At 35.5% G+C, this 20,049-nt stretch overlaps 1 protein-coding gene across 1 annotated transcript in view; it reads right to left on the reverse strand.

Moving 5' to 3' along the window:
- LOC148942772 (cell adhesion molecule Dscam2-like) overlaps positions 1-20,049 on the reverse strand; it is a 551,837-nt gene that overhangs the window by 291,243 nt on the left and 240,545 nt on the right. Inside the window, exon 5 of the mRNA XM_089101980.1 lies at positions 1,652-1,796. Within this exon, the coding sequence (XP_088958106.1) occupies positions 1,652-1,796 (145 nt within the window). The remainder of the gene's footprint in view (positions 1-1,651; positions 1,797-20,049) is intronic.

A 20,049-nucleotide genomic window follows, 5' to 3' on the forward strand; every position in this document is an offset into this window, starting at 1 on the left:
TACTTGAACTAAAAAAGTGGTATTTCGTATTATCATACTACTGCTTTCAGTTATTAAACAAACTGATTTCAAAAATTTCTGAAGTCAAATTTTTTTTTATCAAAACTGAGATATAATTACCCTTTTTCGATTCTTCCCAACGCTCAATTTTTCTGTATTATAAAAAACTAAAGAAAATATATTTAATTAAATTCATGCATCAGGAACATAGGACTGGTTTGTAAACAACTTTCATAACCATACATAACTATTTACTTACGCAAGCCTATGGTATCTGAAATGACCCAATAATTACGCAAAACTTTATTTTTGAACTAAAAAAGATATGTGTGGCCTAAAATATGTACCTCTTGTGTCACTTATGACCATACTACTTAAAATGTCTTTATTTTGTAAGAGTACATTTTTCGTGCTTTGAGAAAATGAAAATCATATACCCTTTCTATTGGAAATAACTTAATATCCTTCAGGTTTTGAGATGTATTCTAACGACCCAGATAATACAAAATAGATTTTAAATACTTATACGATCTTGAAGGGCCAAAATTATCACCAACCCATTATTGTAAACTAATCTGGAGATTAGTTTCTGCTCTCTTGGTGGTTGCTGAACATCCTGGTGTATCAATAGCATACAATCTGGAAGTTCTCAATATTTTTTGGGCCATGGCTCCCAAAAAACAAGAGATTTTTCAACGGCACCATCATTACGTTTTTCTCACATAGTTTAAGCTTTTTCAGAAACTGGAAATTAACTTTTTAAAAGCTTTTATTCGTTTAACGGCAAAAAATTTAAAACCGACTCTATTTTTCTGAAAATAATATAAAAGATCCGGTCTTAACTATTTCGGTTATATGTTTGTTGAGTATGAACAGCCATGGTCTTGGTTCCGGCAGCTATTCGTGGTGTGAATGCCTTCAACAAGGGTTTGATATGCAGTTGAAGTGCACTTTAATTATGTTTAAGTTAGTTAATAAAATAAATTAAACACAACTTTTTAATTCAGAAACAATTTACTGAACGTCAATTGATTATCAGACAGTTCAGTGCTACCAAATATTGTTTTCAATTATCGCAACGCTACTAAATAGGAACTTTACTTCTAAAGACGTAAATTCACTTGGCTCTAAATGGGTCTTCAACCCATTTAAACTTCCCAATATAATCTAAATTTTTGCTTTTCATAGCTGTAATTTTTTTGAAAACCCAATTTTTTTTTTTCAAAAAGTTTCTGAGAATTTAAGAATTCCAATGATTTGTCATAATGTTTAATTGAATATTTCACGTCACCTTTATGACAACACCGCGGCTTCCCAGAGAGCCTTAGATCACAGTTTGAGAGCAACTGGTATAAATTATTTCAAAAACTCTTTTCTAGTATTTACAAAATATAAATCAATTACTGTGCTATGGTTTCAACTTCATTTTGTCGCAGATTCTGGATTTAATATCATAATCAGTTCATAGGTTTTCTTTATGGATGGTGGCGGTGGGGGTGAGCCTTACATCTGAGGGCAGCCGTGTCGAACCTCAAGTTGTATCTTATCAATAACATGTGACCAACAGGCCTTAATTTCAGACTGATGGCTATATTAGAATAACTTGGTAAAACATGAAAAAAAGAATTTTTAACTATCTATTTGTTTATACCTTTCAGACAGGGTTAAAGGCTCATCATCCAAAGACCAAGATATTTTCGGAAGTGGCCTACCAGTCGCTCGACATACCAGTAAGACTGGTGAATTAATATGAAGTGTTGAGCTTCTAAATTTTTCAATAATCCTTGGAAAAATACCTAAAAGAAAATATGTTAAAGACATTGAGGAAGTTTAGAATAAACAGGGCTACGCAGTGAGGGATCATATAATTGGATTATGGTAAGTATTTTAAGCCTGAAAAGGTTTGAGATCCCCTTGGAAATTTGACAATAGAGGCGATTTAATGGTTAAATATGCTAGATATTTATTTTCATGATAAATACCCCTCAATTCAAAATCTTACACACGGCGCTACTTAGCAGGTCGATGGCCAATAAATAATGGTGGCAAGGGAGTATGAACTGAATCAAAAGACAGTATATAATAATAAAAGTTATGATAAACCTTGAAGTTTCAGTTTTTACTAGCACGAGTCACTCCTAGCTTACAATTCGAAACCAATAGCTGTTTGAAAAGTGACTAAGAGTGGCTAAATATGAGCATAATAAGACAGGGATGATTCTTGCTAATATACTACACGTGAGCTCGACAATGCAATGTACGGCTCAGCAAAGCCTTGCTTTAAAAAGTTACCTGGTGTGAACCATCCTGATTTTATTCAGTGCAATTTCTGGTCCCTCAAATTGAGGTTTATCCCTTTCACACTAGATAGGTTTAATCGGCACCAAATCTTTCTGTCCGATTTCTAGATTAGCCACTGTCTTACTTGTACTTGCAGAAGGACCAGGCGTTTTCTCCGCCTCGCCTGGCATCAGAACTTCGGAGGGTAAGTGGAATTTCTGTAACTGTAAGCTCCCCAGATTTGCGACCCCACATAAGTCTAAATCCCCAAAATAATCCTATTTTAACTCTTGTTTTAACTTTTCACCAATATGATGTGAGTTTTGCAAAAAATCTTTGAAACAGAATTTTTTATTTTGTATAGATTCTGGCAATTTAGCCTCTTAGGAAAATTGAAAATATCAGAACATTTTGGCCTTGCCTTGTGATTTCGCTTTTCTGCAATGTAGAGGCTGCTAAATCATCTTTTCGCTATTTCTGATTTTAGTCCCGGAAGTGCGGAATGAAATTATGGTTTCGTCTGAAACATTCTTCAAACATCATAGTTAAATAAATGCTGGGGAAATTTTTGGGTATATCATTGTTCACAAGGTCTTAGGCTCTTTCTTTATTCTAATATAGATGTAAATTAATTCCATAAGAAACTTAAGGTATTGGGGAGCGTAAATACAGTTCTGTGTATTTTAGGAAGAGATTTTAGACTAAAAATCAGTTTGTTTGTAGTCCTTAATTCCCGTTTTTTTTTTCTAACAGCATATAATATTATTTGGTGTCAGATCTACCTGTCAGAGGATCTCAATTAGGAAATTAAAACGAGCTATATACATTACACAAAATGATTGAAGGAAGTTACATCAAATACAAAAACAAGGTAATTTGAATACCTTTAAACATACTAAATACCCCCCCTTATCTCTTTCTATCTTCTGCATCTCACGTTCTTTCTCTTTCACAGTTCTCATCTCCCCCTCTCTCCGCACTTCTGTCCTGCTCTTGCCTTAGTCCAGCTTTTCTTTAGGATTTGTTAAATATAGATAACTAGCTTACCTGTCACGCGTTACTACGATCTGAAAAGAAAGAAAATTCAAGAAAATTCCACCACCAGAAAATTCCCGTGTAGATTTCCCTCTGCAGGAAACTCCCTGTCCGCGGAAAATTACCCCCGGAAAAGTCTTCATCGTATTGTTAAATTTAAAAGTGTTTGAGGGATTCCCCCTTGAAACTCTCTCCCCCCTCTTTGGCAAATCTCCCCTTAGAAAATACCCCTCGCGGAAAGTTCACTTTTTGTTGAAAATATCCACCCTCAGAAGACTTTCCCCCGCTGAAATTTACCCCAAAATGTTGATAATGATCGCATTGTTAGATTTAAAAAGTATTCAAAGATTTATCCCAGAAATTTTTCCTTGCGGAAAATTTTCCCCTTCTTGGAAAATCCCCCTTGGAAAATTCCCCTCTCTTCCCCACAGAAAATTCTCCGTTTGAAGATATTCAATGCAGAAATTCCTCTAGGAAAATTCCCCCTGGAAAAATTTCCAAAAAATAAAATAACGATCATATTTTGAATTGTAAAAGTATTCGAAAAACTATTTTAGAATTATTAAGTGACCTATTGGGCATTGTTGGATAACTAATACCCAGAAAATATAAATAATGTGAACAGAAACAAATATCGAGTATTTGTTTTCATTGATTTCTCATTTCAGTCAGACTAAAAAGCATTCAAAATATTAAGTAGGCCTCGGGGAGAGGGGATGAAAAGCTTTTATACCTAAAACCGTCGGAAGAGTGTACTCAGAAACTTCTCTAATTTTCTATGTAATCGGACGAATAGTGCAGTAATCGATACAGGACACATATACATAGATTCCTTTTTATTTTTTCAGATATTATTTCTTTAACAAAAATAACTTACATCCTTCAAAATCTCCCTTCTTTTTATCGACTTTAAATGCTTTTGACAAATCAGGAATGTATCTTTACCCCAAACTCTTTCTGTCTCTTCGTCATTTCTAAGATGGGCATTGAAGATTGCTCCAACGTAATTAATAATATCTCTTTACTAAATAATAATGATAGCTTGAGCCTTTTCAATTTTCTCTACTGAAGTAGAAACAAGACTGTGGGAAAATAAGCAGAAGCATTCAACTTTACTCGGAACGACACACTTAAGATTATAGAAAAAAAAGTTTACCTACTTGAGAGAAGTGACACTAGAAACGGTACTAAAATATAATTCCCCAGTCTGTAGCTGCACAAAAAGATTGAAATAGTTCGGCATCCTATGTTACTGAGCTTTCCCGTAGTTCACAGTCTTTTTCTCCTGCTCAAGCCACCTTTTATTTCATTAAGGGTCTTAACAGATTTTAGGTAATGTTTCCTTTTCTAGCGACTCGGCCCACAAATAACCAAAACTCTACAAAACGGGATGTTGATAATGATAGCTACATTAAAAGTCATACCATCAATTTCAGCATATCAGACAACCCTACTGTTGATGTTTCAACCTCTTGCCTACGAAATGTGATTTTTTTTTTTATTTTACACCAGAAGAAAGAGGGATGATCATATCGAGCCATGGGTCCTAGAATATCGGGAGAGGGCTCATTCTGATGGATGTTAAAAGTTCTAGTGTCCTCTTTCAGTGACCCAAAGTGGTTGAGTTCGAGCAAGATCTGTTTTTTTTGGCAGTCTTTGGTATCTATTATAATGGTGGTAAAACATGGTAAAATATGGTGGTTGTTAAGTTAGAGTTTAAAATAATGAAGATTACAACTATAATATTTGAAAAAGAGGAATAGATTTTAGAAAAATAAATAAATTAAAATCTTCTATAAGATAAATTATAAGAGTGAGTGTGTTGATAATAGAGGTATTACCCTGGTTTCTGTAGGAACAAATTACTTAGTATGATGATTCTTTTTAGACTTATAGATACTATAGATAATGTTTCAAGAGAATAACAGTCTGGTTTTAGGAAGGGGAGAGGATGCATCACCCAAACTTCTACTCTTAGATTTATAATTGAGAATTTCTTGAGTCAACAGACCCCTTTAGTCCTTAGGTTCATAGATTATGAGCAAGCCTTTGATTGAGTCGATAGAAAAGCTTTGGTGAGATCCCTATCCTTGTATGGTATACCAGTTGAATTCACCGAAACGATTAGTGTTATATACGAGAATAACATTGCTGTGGCTAAGGTTGGAAAGGAAATTAGTAGCTGCTTTCGTATTGAAGCGGGAGTTCAGCAGGGTTGCGTTGTATCTCCGTTTATATGCATCATTGTGATGGGCTTGGTCCTAAGGAAAACAGCAAAAGCTCTGGGAGAGCAAGGAATCAAATGGAAAAGCAAAACTCTAAGACATTTAGATTATGATGATGATTTGAGCGTCCCAGGTGAAAATGTTGGCAAAATGAATGATGGAGGAAAAAGTCTCCTGGACTCAGTTTATGCTGATGATTTAAGCATCCTAGATGAAAGTGTGAGCAAAATCAATGAAGTTTTAGAGGTTTTGCGAGTTCAGGGTGCTAGAATAGGTTTGAAAATTTATGTTAAAAAGACTAAGTCACAAAGGCTAGGAATAAGTGAAGATAAAAGGTGACGTTGGGTAATGAAAAGATTGATCAGGTCGGCAGCTTCACTTACTTTGGTACCATTATTAGTAAAGATGGTGGGAGCAGTGAAGATGTTAAAAGTAGAATAGCCAAGGCTCATGGAGTTTTTTCACAGTTAAAAAAAAGTTTGGAAGAATAGGAAGATAAGTCTGTAAACCAAGATTATAATATTAGAAGCTGCAGTGATGACAGTGGTCAAATATGGCTCTGAATCATGGACGCTCCGAAAAGCGGATGAAGATTTGCTATATGTTTTCCAGAGAAATTGCTTAAGGATTGTTCTGGGTACCCGGCAGACTGACCGTATTTCAAACAGTAGAGTATACGAAAAATGTGGTTCATTACCGCTCTCTAGGGCTATAATGAAAGAAAGGTTGAGGTGGCTAGGGCACGTTGTGCGGATGAGGGATGATAGATTGCTGAAGATTGTTCTTTTTGGCCAACTGTCTAGGGCAAAACGGAAAGCAGGTCGTCCTCATCTGGCGTCGGAGGACGTAATAAAGAAAGATTTAAAGGAAATGGGAACTTCGTGGGCGGGTGTAGAAGGGGAGGCTTTGAATAGATTGGGGTGGAGGAGGAGCGTTCGTAGCTGTGTTGTCCTCAGGCGGCTTGGTGCTGCGGTGAGTTGTTAGTAGTAGTAGTAGTTTTGAGCTCAGGGCACAAGAATATGCTTGAAAATTAATTTTAAGAAGACTAAGTGGTTGAGACTGGTAATAATTGAAGGTGAAGAGGAGATGTTGGTAATGAGGAGACCGATCAAGTGGATGCTTCCGTTGCTCATGAACTCACAAAAATCATTTATTTTGTCTGAACTTCTAACGAATTTTCTGAGCAACGAGAAAGAAACCCAAATTTCTCTACAAATACCAAACAGTTTGTGGAAAAAATAGCCTAAGTAAGGTGCGACTCGGTTCAATAGTAGCCAAAACTCTAAAAAAAGGTTTTTGATAGCAATAGATATATCAAAAGAATTAAAGTTTCAAGCTAATTGCACAAATGTATATTTAATTAACTTTAATGTTACAGAACAAAAGTCACAAACCTGAAAATTTTTTCCTGATTTTCAAAAAAGAGGGGAAACACCCCCAAAAGGTCATGCGACTTCAATGAAAAGTCACAGCATCAGATACAGCATATTAGAGAACTCTATTGTAGAGGTTCCAAGCTTCTATCTACAAAAATGTAGAATTTCGCATTGTTTTGAAGTTTTTCCCTTGGAAAACTATTCGACTTTATTACTGCTTATTTTTAATTTACTGCAGCTCATTAATTTTCTTTCAAAAATTTATTTATCAGAAAAAGTTTTTGAACTTAATTTGAAAATATACGGGAATTTAATGGAGAGGAATTTTCCAAGGAGGGGGGCGGGGTAATAATAATAACATAACAATACTAATAAAAAAACAACACGCCCTGAAGTCTCAGTTGCTTGATGAATTGTAAAACACAGCCTCAAAATTGAACTTCGTCAAAATGAATGCGTGCGAGTACTACTACTACAACTACTACTAACAACTCACCGCAGCACCAAGCCGCCTGAGGCCAACATATCTACCCACGCTCCTCCTCCATCCCAATCTATCCAAAGCCTCCCTTTTTACACCCGCCCACGAAGTTCCCATTTCCTTTAAATCTTTCTTTATAATGTCCTCCTACCCCAGACGAGGACAACCTGCTTTCATCAGCTTCAATCCTCAGCATAATCTGAGTCCAGGAAACTTTTTCCTCCCCATTTGATTCCGTGGTCTCCCATTGCCTTTCCTGTGCTCCTTAAGACAATGTCCATCAAAATAATCCATATAAAGAGGGATAGAACACAACCCTGCTTATCTCCTGATTTAATTCAAAACAGCTGCTAACCTCATTTCCTTCCTTAGGCGCAGCAGTGTTATTCTCGTACATGGCACTAATGCAGTACTAATGCAGTGATTATGGCGGTTATGACGAGTTATTTATTTTACACAAAGTGATTTGTGTTTATTGCATGTACTTATTGTGGAGATTTAGTTTTTTTTATACTTATGTATGAATATTTTGATATTGAATGTGTGCATTTGCTTTTTCTTCGATGGATTTTGTTCTTATTTTGTCCTTGACTTTGATTCTTTTTGATTTTGGTCTTATTCTTATTTTATCATTGATTTATTTATATTTTGGCGTTATTATTTTATTTTCATTGGCTTTATTGACATTTATCTTGCACTAGACTATACTTAATCACTATTTTTATCGTTCTGCTAGTAAATGTTCGTTTTTTGTTTTTGTTTATTCCTACTCTATTTTTTTTCATCTTATGCTCCGCCTTTTTCAAGTTTTTGTAAACAGGTTTTATGTATGTATATATATATATATATATATATATATATATATATATATATATATATATATATATATATATATATATATATATATATATATATATATATATATATATATATATATATATATATATATATATATATATATATATATATATATATATATATATATATATATATATATATATATATATATATATATATATATATATATATATATATATATATATATATATATATATATATATATATATATATATATATATATATATATATATATATATATATATATATATATATATGTGTGTGTGTGTGTGTGTTTATATATATATATATATATATATATATATATATATATATATATATATATATATATATATATATATATATATATATATATATATATATATATATATATATATATATATATATTTTTTTATATATATATATATATATATATATATATATATATATATATATATATATATATATATATATATATATACAAATATATTCGTATTCGTGTCCCCTGGGCTGTACAGCGAAAGGGGAATTATCTCGATCCTGAATTCCTGAATTCCACAAATATATTCATTTTAATTTAGAGTATTAAGCCTCTTTTCGTTTTACAAGCCTCTATCTTCACATTTTCCACCACCCTTATCATTACGTAGAATTTGTCGATGCCACAGCCATTTCTAACTATATAGGCTGGACGCAGTGGGCTAGGGAGGCAATTGAAAAAAAAAATCATAATCTTGCTAATATTTAAATAAATAGAGATACAGGTAACTGAAAAATTTACCCGATTTCAAACATTCTTCTTAAAAGTGAACCAATAGCTAGTGAGGGTAATAAATTTTTACAAAATCACAAGGGGACTGAATACAAGACACAAGGGGACTGAATACAAAATCACAAGGAGATTGAATACAAGACCTAGGAAAATTGCAGCAGTAATAGCAAGCAAGAAGATTATTTCGCAACGAAATGTTTAAATACATATTCATTTCTTTAATTTCATCCAGTCGCATCAGTGTTCTCATTGAAGTAACTCTATTTTACATCTGTGGTGCTCAAACCATAATAACAACAATTGTGTATATAAATGTCGTTTTTTTATTTCTTGGCTTTAGATTTTATCAAATTTTAAGTTATTATAGATTCATCTTTGTTTCTTAGCGTTGAAGACACCTTGCTTTATACAGGCGAAATATCCGCGTCGTTTTAGTCTGTCTTTTCCTTTTACTGGCCGTAGTCCCGCTTGTTTTCTTCATCTTGAGGTTTATTTATGTTTTGTTTTTATTACCTTGATAGTAACATGGGAAAAATTCAAGAAAACTAGGCTCTTTTCATAAAGTGTTGTCAAAGATTCTTTTCCTGTTCGAAAAAAAGTAGGTTTCCATAGTTTGACACCTTAACAGGGCATTTATTTCAATACCCCTTTCGAAAAAGTGAGAAATGTCCAATAAAGTACCCCTGACCTAAAGATAGAAGGTGGTTGAGACGTCAAGTAGAATTAATGGGAAAGAACTTCCGTCGAGGCTCCCTAGACCACGAGTCTTAATGGCAACTGGCTTCCCTCTTGAATAAGACATTATAAACAAAGTTATAAAGGAGCTGAGAAATCGTAAATTTTCTACATTATTCGGCTTTACAAAATCTAGACAAGTATATTTTTGGAACGCTTCAAAATAAGATGCATAACATGCGACCATTTATAATTGTCACCAATTGCGAAATAATTGATATTACTTGTAACTACTCCTGCCTAAATTTGGTGTAATATATCATAGAAACAGTTTTTTTTTTCTTTATATCTCCCCCCCCCCCATACATACACTTAAGAAAGTCGAGCGAAAAGGGAATAAAGGTAAAAAAAGAGAGAAATTAAATATATAAATCAACATAATGAGCAAAAATGAGTTATATTAGCTAAAACATTCAGATCAATAAGTAAAATGCCCTGATTTTCCAGCGGTTCTTGCTAGCAGTTTATCATGAATTGGTATAAACTTAATCTTATTATCTGATGCCTTATGCTTGGGGAGGAGTCTTCGATTTCGAATAACTATCAAAAGATGAAGTAAGAAATTCAAATTCTGAAAGATAAGCCAATCTGAGACGCCTTAATATCTTTACTTAGCAACACTTTAACAACTTTCTGATCACATTTACCTCGAATAAATAAAAAAAAACAAGTTTTTTTTAACTGAAAGTAAGGAGCGACACAAAAATTAAAAAGGAACTGAAATAATTCCGTATATGAGAGGAGCTGTCCCCTCCTCAACGCGTCCCTCTTTACGCTAAAAAGTTTTTTATTGTTTTAAAAAACAAAGTTGTGAGACAAAGTCAAACTTTAGCGTAAAGAACGACGTGTTGAGGAGGGGACAGCCCCTTTCATATACGGAATAATTTCTGTTCGTTTTAAGTTTTAATGTCGCTCCGTAATTTCAGTTAACAAAACTGTTTTTTTTTTTTCTAAGTGTTTTTAAATTAATGCAGCTTTGATTTTGGTTCACCGTAAATGAATAATTAAAACGAAATTTGTATATTAATTTTACTTTTTTTTTTGGCTAAATGGCTTTCTCGAAATTTTGTTCTGAAGTACCTTACAGATTAACTTACGTAACGAACTTCCATATTCGTATCCTTTTATTGCGTATATTAGGGGGTTCACCCATAGTCAATACCTCACTCTTTACGGTAAAGTTCAGGTTTTTTCCAATTCTTTAAGAATGATCCCTTAATCACAAAGGTCGTTAATTAGAATAAATAGCTCTGATTAAAGTACAAAAAAAAACTTTAGCGTAAAGAGCGATGTAATGACTAGGGGGTAAACCCTATCATGTGCATAATAATTTCTGTTCGTTTTAAGTTTTGATGTTGCTCCTTACTTTCATTTGAAATAATGTTTTTTTTAAATTTAATTTGTGATGGTTTTTTAAATAATGCCGGGAAATCCGTTTCTCCCTTCATAGTAATGTCCCGTCCCCCTTGACAAGTTCCTCCATGGAAAAATTTTCCTACGTAACCCCTGATCTATCCCCCCCCACAAGTACTAGAAAAATTCCCCCTGAAAACTCCTGTATACTTCCCAATAACCAGTACCATATTTCAACATTGGGCAAAGTTCAGTAGTATCCCCTCAATCTATTCTGGAAGTCGAATAGATAATAAATATGGGAATTGTAGAAGTCAGATTCCCATAGGATTTCTGGAAGTCAGATAGGAAACTAACATGAGCTTTTTGGAAGTCAGATAATTGGAACTCTTAGTCCCTCGAACCTGGACAATCCGGCCACCTGTTTCCCATCTGATTCCCGCCCTCTGAGGTAAAGACACACCCTTTCCTTTAAACAGTCAGATAATAAAAATAGCATAGGATTTCCATGAGGTCCATAAGAAAAATAGCATTTCAGTGACATGCCCTCTGACGTCACGACACACCCTCACGTTTTAAATAGGTCCCTCGAAAAATAGAAGCCTCATATAGATGTCTATTGATTCCCCATGACACTCCCAGGTGTTCCCCTAACAAGCCCTCATATACGTGGCTCTTAAAATTCCTGTAAGGAGCTCCCCCTAACACCATTGTTTTCCCTCGAAAAGTAGAAGCCCCATTTAGATGTCTATTAATTTCCCTGTAAGACGCTCAGGTGTTCTCCTAGCAGCTTGCCATTTTGTCCCGTAGCGGTATAAATACCCGAGGGAAGGGCAATTCTACATAAGTATCTTTAAGATTTTTGAAGGCGAAACAACTCTGAGAAAAAGAAATGGAAAATTCCCTTTACCAAGAGGTGAGTCTCTAGTATTTCCTAACCCCCTCCTCCAAGCCCGGCTGCATCACACTATCTTGATTATGCTCACTTTAAAGCTATTATTATCCCTTGTTTACCATGTAAAATGCCCAGCCCCTCCCCCATTCGATGAAAATTATTCTTTTCGCTAATAACTATCCTTTTTTCTTGCAAAGCTGTCTTTTTACTTCATGCACTTAAAACCAATCATCCATTAAATCTATCGCGTCCCTTCTGGTAAACATCTGTTGTGAAGTAACACCGATATTTCTAGAGTTTAAGTATTCAAGTTTTGTTTGCAAGAAATATTAAGGGGAATGAAACATTTTTAAATTGAATTAGTTCTCTTTTAGGGCTGGAAATGAGTGTAAGGACCGGCTCTAACAGGAGCATGTGGGTGTGTAACAAAACATTTATTTCCATCCTAGGCCTAGACAAAAATTGTAGTGAATTTCAGATTTAATTCTCACAAATTCTATTTTTCACGATCTTGAAAAGAGAGAGAGGACCGATTACCCCCTCTTTAGATGAATAATAAAATTTTTAATACTTCAGATTTTATATTCTATTTAAATGCTCTTAATTTCGGATTGAAGCATCTTTTGAACCTCAGACGGGTGAAAAATATTTGCTTTTAAATGTTTTCCTTTATGCTTAAAATACACCTTAGTTTTTTTTATGCTTAAGATTCACCTTAGCTGTAGGTGCGTATTAAATCATTTGATTTTTCTAAATGACAAAACAGAAACCTTCATTTCTATCCTAAGGCTAGAGACTAATTATTGGCAGGTTTATTTCTCGTAAGGAGTGTATTAAACCATTTAATTTTTTTACATGGTAAAACTTTTGATTTCTAAGCCTACTTTTAGCTTTCTTGAAAAGGAAGGAGGAATCTATTTTCCGCTATTTAGATGAATAATATTATTTTTTAAATACCTGCATATAAATCAAGAGGGTTAAGAAAATGGGAAAACATCGGTCCGGGGCAATTGGGTTCTATCTGCCCCTAGACGATACCTTAAGTGGGTCTTATAGCAAAACTATGGCTTCCAATAAATAAAGTTGTCACACGTATTTTTATCAAGGAAACTCTAGTTTTGCTTGCAGTAAAGGAAGGGGCTTCCTATTTTTATATCTAGATTTTAAATTCCATTTAAATACTGTTATTTTGGAATTAATGGATTTTATTAGCTCTTTAGGTGATTAATAGTTTAAGAGGCTTTCATAAAATTTATGCTTTCAATAAATAAATGTTTTTTCTTTAGCAGGGGGTACTAATTCTAATAATGCATTATACTAAATCCTGTTTTTTTTCTAGGATTTCCCCTCTTTCCCCCTCTAAGCAAGAGGGTAAGGGGCACCGAGCCAATCCCCGTGCAACGGATAGAGGTGACTAGGGCATCAAGAACCCATTCCAGACCGGCAATGCCTGCACAAGATGTGCCCTCATCGCATGCTTCAGTCCATAAGCCTGCCATGCAACCAGCGCAAGCCCCTAACCATCTAACTGCAGACCCACCTGCCGCCCACGCTTTGTCCCCCCTAAAACAATGATGCAACCCACTGCATGCAAGCTGCGATGCTGGTTTTTTTAGAGCTGTTTAGACTACGCAAGACCGCAGTGCTGACCTATCAGCGCATTTGATGAAGTAAGTAATTTTTTCAACCTAATAAAGCCATCTTTTGACTATTATTTTGTTCACTCTAATAAAATACATCTTTTATATTCTCTGCCCACTACAGGCATTTATCGCTATTTTTTCAACCTAATAAAAGACCTTTCTCGCTAGTTCTCTTCAACCTAATAATGATATTTTTTGCAATTTTTTTTTAATTGTCAAAGAAACAGTTCCTAAGACATTAAACGTTTTCCTGGCTGTTCGTTAGTTTTTATCAATAGTTTCCCTTCTTTCAGATTATGACCTAATTTCACCATTTTAAGCTTTTCAATCTAATAAAAGGCACTTTTTTACTTGTCAAAGAAACTACTCCTTAAAGCTAAGTACTTACTCACTAGTTTTCGGGGCGAGCAATCTGTCCCACTTAGTTTTAAAGACCCACCCCCTGATAATTCCATCTGTCCCTTCATAGCTAAGTAGAGAATTCTTTTTTCTAAACTAGTTTTGAGCAATTATTTGACAATCTCTTGAGTAAACTCCTAGAAGCTGTACAAGCAGAGGACACTGCACACCAAATACATGCAAGGGACGAGGATGTGCATGATGCAATTCCCCCCACAGCAAGTTTTCCAGGACCTTTTTTTTTACAAATATTATACATCCAAATGGGTTTCATTTATACCAGTAGTGTGGCCTTTACATGTGATCAGTATTAAGGAGGGCTACATTGCCGAGGTTCATGGTACCCTTCTATGGCCCATAATACATTGATACATTCCAACGAGTAATATAGTGCCTACGACTTCTATAACCGTTCTCTTCTTCATAGGGGCAATGTGTTCCAGTGAGATAATTTTCTCTTATTATTCTTCTAGGTTCACACACTATCATCTTAAGGGATCTACAATCTCTTTGACTAGGTTGAGTCATTATGAACATGCAAGGGATCCCAGAGACTGGTGAACGCGCAGGGATTCCGAGTACTTGGGTGAGTCCGGCTATTGTAGCTTTCACTGTGTTTAATTTAGATGCTTTTGTGCGATCTCTTGGCCTTGATATAGACTCTGAATGACTGAATCACCTACCAGTAAGTGAAGATTTAAAAAAAGATTGTTTTAAATGTTATGGTTGCTTTAATACTGTCCCGTTCGCCTGCCTCCCGTATATGGCTTTTGAGAAAATCCCGAATCTTGCTGACATATGATGAATCTTTCGGACGAAGACAGCGTCCGCTCCTTACAGTTATTTAGGGGAATAAAATGGTGGCAGCTCACCTCCACTACTACCTGAGTTTTATTTAGCCAATACCGCCTTGCGCAAAATTCAGGTTTATAGGGATGAGTTTGGAGATCTATTCAACTCCCTTACAAGTGATAGTATCCATTCGGATCGTATTGACTGAGTGCACTCATATGTCAGAAAAATTCGGGATTTTCTCAAAAGCCATATACGGGAGGCGGGAGAACGGGACAGTATTAAAGCAACCATAACATTTAAAACAATCTTTTTTTTAAATGCAAATACAGGTGATTTGCAAGAGTATAATATACAAACAAAAATGCAAACGCTTCATGGACCCGCACCTGTACAATTTCGAGGGTGTTATTCGGATTGGGTGGGTGAAATTGTTAATAGGATGGAGGGGTAAAACGAAAATAGAAGTGGGCTGGCGTTTTTTTTAGTGAAAAGTTAGAATTAGATATAACGAAATTTAAAAAAGAATTTATTTTAGAGTTGGGAGAGGGGTGCAGCGGGTGCAAAATATATTGCAAATTTGAGGGGTACTAAGGGTGTACAATGATTCTCTTTCGATACAGGCAAGAGTGTTTCAAATAATCTTTCCATGTCGCTTGGCATAAGCCAAAGGCAATGGATGCCACTAAGACAAAGTTGGACGATTGGGCAGTTAATTGGAATGGGGAGGGGCAGAATTCCCAAAAGTTTATTTTAATTTTTTAAACGGCCAATATCCTATAACACAAAAGGGGATTGAAATTTTTGAAAGGGCCAATGAACATTTAAACATTGGGATTACAGTGTTAGAGTTTGATGAAGAATTCGAAGAAAGGGAACTAACAGATAAAAAAGGGGTAATATATTCCGTAAGGGCTCCGTCCATTGAATCATTGAAGCACTGGGTATGGCTTCTTTACGAACCTGCCAAAAACCTTTATTCAATTTGACATTTATTTCCCATCCCCCATATTTGCATGGTTATAAGTCAGGGTAGACCTGCTATCAAAGCGAGGTCTGCTATTTTTGTCCAATGTGGTTGTCAAGCAAGGGTGGGTCCAGGATTTTTTTAGGGGGGGGGGGGCAAAAAAGGATGATCCGATAAACTTGTGTTAGGAGCAAGTCTAATTAACGGAAACTTTCGTTAATTAAGTAAATTACACAACCTCAGAATACTTTAGGGAGGCGCGCAATTCCCTCGATCCCCCGGGATCCATCACTGCCCTCACGAATCCGTAGCAAACTAAAATTGAAAAATCCTTTGTAACAATGTAGGCGTCATGGCAACCAGTCTGTGGAGACGGTTTCAGAAACAATGCCACCTTGTGGTTCAAAAGTTTTCAGAAAGTTTCAGAAGATGGGTATGCATTGGAACCTTCAAAACAAAAGCTTATTACTGACCTTGAACCGAAACGGAATATTGTTGTACACCCCGTTCTTTTGTGGTGGATGCTGGCTAACGGTTTCAATGTCACTAAAATCCATAGAGCCCTCCAATCCAATCAAAAGCCATATCTGAAGAAGTTTGTTGAGACCTTTGTCAAAAAACAGTCTGAAGCGAAAACAAAGGTCAAAAAAGAGGTCTTTAAACTCATTTTAAATTCGGCCTTTGGTAATATGAGTGAAAGTGTGCGCAACAGGAGTCATTGTGACGTTGTAACCGAACCAAAAGAAAGTGTCCGAATCATTGTAGATCTGAACTTCTCATCGTTCACGATCATAGACTACAATATGGTCCTATTACATAGAAAAAAATGTAGCATTAAATAAAAACATTGCCGCTGAAAGTTTCATATTAGAAATTTTGAAAAAACTCATGTTGGAGTTTAATTGCAATGTGTGTATGCACCAATAGCCAAGGGAGGGACATGTTCAGGTGTATTACGGAGACACCGAATCATTCCTGTTAGAAGTTAAAATAGATAATCTGTTAGACGATTTGGAAAATGGAGAGTACATTAGCTCCCGGATACATTACACCAACTGGGATGAGTCCGCTTATCTGGAGCAAGTGAAGCGCCAGGACCCAAATCAATTGTTCAAATTAAAATCCAATACGGTTGCGATTTGGTATCACACGGCGTGTTTCCTGGTCCGAATGTGTACTGCGTAGAAATGCACTATGAGTTTACCAAAAAGTATGCAAGGGGGGGCCGTCACACTATGTAAAGGAAAATTTCACCCTGAGTGTTTATAAGAACTGTATAGAGTATAATTTTGTTCCAAGAGCGGCTGTCATAGCCATTCGCTCTTTAATGTCTAAAAACTATACATTTCGGGTTGAGAAACATGCCAGGTCAACCATACCGGATAAAGTCTATGTACGCACGGGCGGTGAGAGGGTACTTCCATACTGATACCTTACTTCAGATCGAGTTGAATGTGTAGATTACAGAAAGCAACTTGGTCTGGAGAAGGCCCTAGAGATGGTGGGAGGGGGCCGTCAGTGGGGAGAGTGGCAGGGGGTTTTCGTCTCTAGCTCAGCACCGCCTTTTTTTATATCTAGTCATTTTTAAATGTTTATATACAATTAATTATTTATTTATTAACGGAAAACCCGTCTACAAAAACAAAGACGGAGCAAAATATAAGGAAAAAGAAAAAAGAAAACAATAGTACGAGACAAATATCGACAAAACCAATAAGATCAAATAAGACAGTCAATTATAAATAAATCAAGGATAATATAGGAGCAAAATCAAACAAAGCAAAAGTAAATTCACACATACAGCATCAACATATTCATATATAATGATATATAAAAAACAACAGACGAAGTTATTGCACTAGAAGAGGGCTTAGCTCATGACAAGCTACTTTTCTATTATGTTTTTAAATTACTCGAGAGATAGCTATTTCTGGGTCTGTAATTTTGTATATTTAAACTATAGATGAATTTCTGTGCCAAGGTGGTAGACGTAGTAAGTATTATACGAAACAGCAAACGGATTTTTGACTTTTCGGATTTTATGAATATTTTCCAAAATGGGGCGATGTACAATATATGGGGAGGGCTACTGAATTGGACAGACTAGTTAAGAGATGAAGATTGAAACGGAACTTGCAAGTGACTATAGAGGCGTAAGATGCTGGAATTCGACGGTTAAGATGCTCGATGAGAAGAGATCTAGTGTGACGTAAAGAGGACCCGATGGGGAGGCCTAAGTATACTATATGATCAGCAGGCTGAACGGTTGAGCTCCAAAGTGCTATTGAAGGGGGAGCAGGATTCTTTCAGTTGAAAAGAACTATTTCGGACTTCGCCAAATTGAACTGAAGCCCAACCTTGAGGTATTCATCTTGAAGGATAGCAAAAATTTTAGTGATTCGCGGTAGCGTACGACTGAGATTCAGAATATCATTCGCGTAGCACACAAACGACCGATTAGTAGATACCGAAATTCAAGAGCAGGGGCATCGGTCTTGAGCCTCAAGGACATATTTATTGAAGAAATAGGGAGAAGAAACTGCACCTTGTCAAGCACCCTTTAAGACTGGTGTGAGCCTTTTCTTGAGAATCGGAGGCAAATTTTTATATGGCAGAGGTTTCAGTCAAATAGATATTTGTGTATACGTATCCCTAAGTGTACGAATTATATCCAAGTTCAGTCAACGCCTACCAGCTTTAAGAAACATTGTAGAGTGAATGAGGGAGTCAAATGCGCATCTTACGTCGTGGCCACCAAGAACTAGACCTTCTCCCACAGAATCAACATCAATAAGAGTGTTTTCTACTACAATGAGAGTGTCAGCACAGCCAGTTCCTCATTTGAAGCCAAATTGGTGAAGGGGTGTATAACAAGTTACTTCGTGTTCGTCCCTAAGGAGAAACTCGAAGAGCTTACAAAGAGAGGTTGGGACGGTGATGGACCGAAACGAGGTGCACTGGGGTACTGCTTTTCCCTTCTTAGGGATCGGAGTAAGGTCACCGATACAGAATATTGAGGGCACAGCTCAATGAGTGAATATAATCTCAAATAGCAGTGTGAGGTGTTTGGTTAAAAGAGGGCTTCCGTTCTTTAGGTGCATAGCTCCCACACAATTAAGCCACTGGAAGGTTTCCACTTTAATTTTTGGGTTTCTTTTTCTATTGCTTGAGTTGTCACGGTGTAATGTGTTTTCGGCGAAGAAGCTAAGAAGGCATTTAAATCTTTATCATACTGATCCTGAAGATGGGGATCAGGAAACGAAACCTCCGATTTAAAGTAAGCATACCATTCATCGACAGGAATATCAGAGGGATGCACAGAGGGCCTTCTGATTTTTCATAAATTTATATATTTTACTTGTAAATTTTATTTTCAATGCGCAAAGTGAAAATTTTAAAGCGTTTATTTATTTTATTGCGTAAAGTGTTTTTACTTGCTCCCACCCTGCCGCTGCCAACCGCAGGTGCCGGCTTGGCCGGTACGGTACCTTTCATCTGCTGGCTACTGCGGGGCACGACCCCTAGCGTGGGCGAATTCATGTGCTTATTTATTATGTTCAACTGCCGTTGAATAAAGTTTTAATTTTTTCTTATGCTATTATAAATATGTATGAATTTATGAATTAAAAAACCATGTATGTTTCTATTTTTGGAGTATTTATTCAACAGATTGAGTTTAGCCTTGGTTAGTTGAATTTTGACATAAGAGGATTATGTATCAATTTCAAACACCATTCAGATATTTTCTTTGCGGACCGTCCATGTCTGGGACAACAACAATATTAATAAAAATAATTCAAAACCATGATAAATTTTTTTTAGAGAATTCGAGAAATATCTATGATTGCTAGAGTGTATGATAAGAATCATGTGACAAAATAAAGATCATTGCACCAAGCATAAAATTCATACAAAGACTTGACGTGTTTAATAGTATTGCATCAAACCCGTGATTATTGACCATTTAGCTGAATCTATTAAAGAATGGTCTCAGAAAATGCTACAATTATTCACAGTCCGGTCACATCATGATAAAATATCTGTAACTGTTGTTCTCCGTAATCTTTTTCATCAAATTAAATGTATGAGAACACTTACTTTTAATTGTATCTACTATATATCTATAGAATTGTTAGCCATTGAAGTTCTCTTATAACTCTAAACAAGCAAATCTACCTTGACGAACCAAAATTTTTACTTTCCTCGTACAATCAAGCTACTAATAAACCACATTGATACCTTTTATTGGACCTGAATCA

The sequence above is a fragment of the Artemia sp. Qi Xiang Cuo genome, chromosome 16, assembly GCF_049724085.1.
Source record: "Artemia sp. Qi Xiang Cuo chromosome 16, ASM4972408v1, whole genome shotgun sequence".
NCBI classification, from domain to species: Eukaryota; Metazoa; Arthropoda; class Branchiopoda; order Anostraca; family Artemiidae; genus Artemia; species Artemia sp. Qi Xiang Cuo.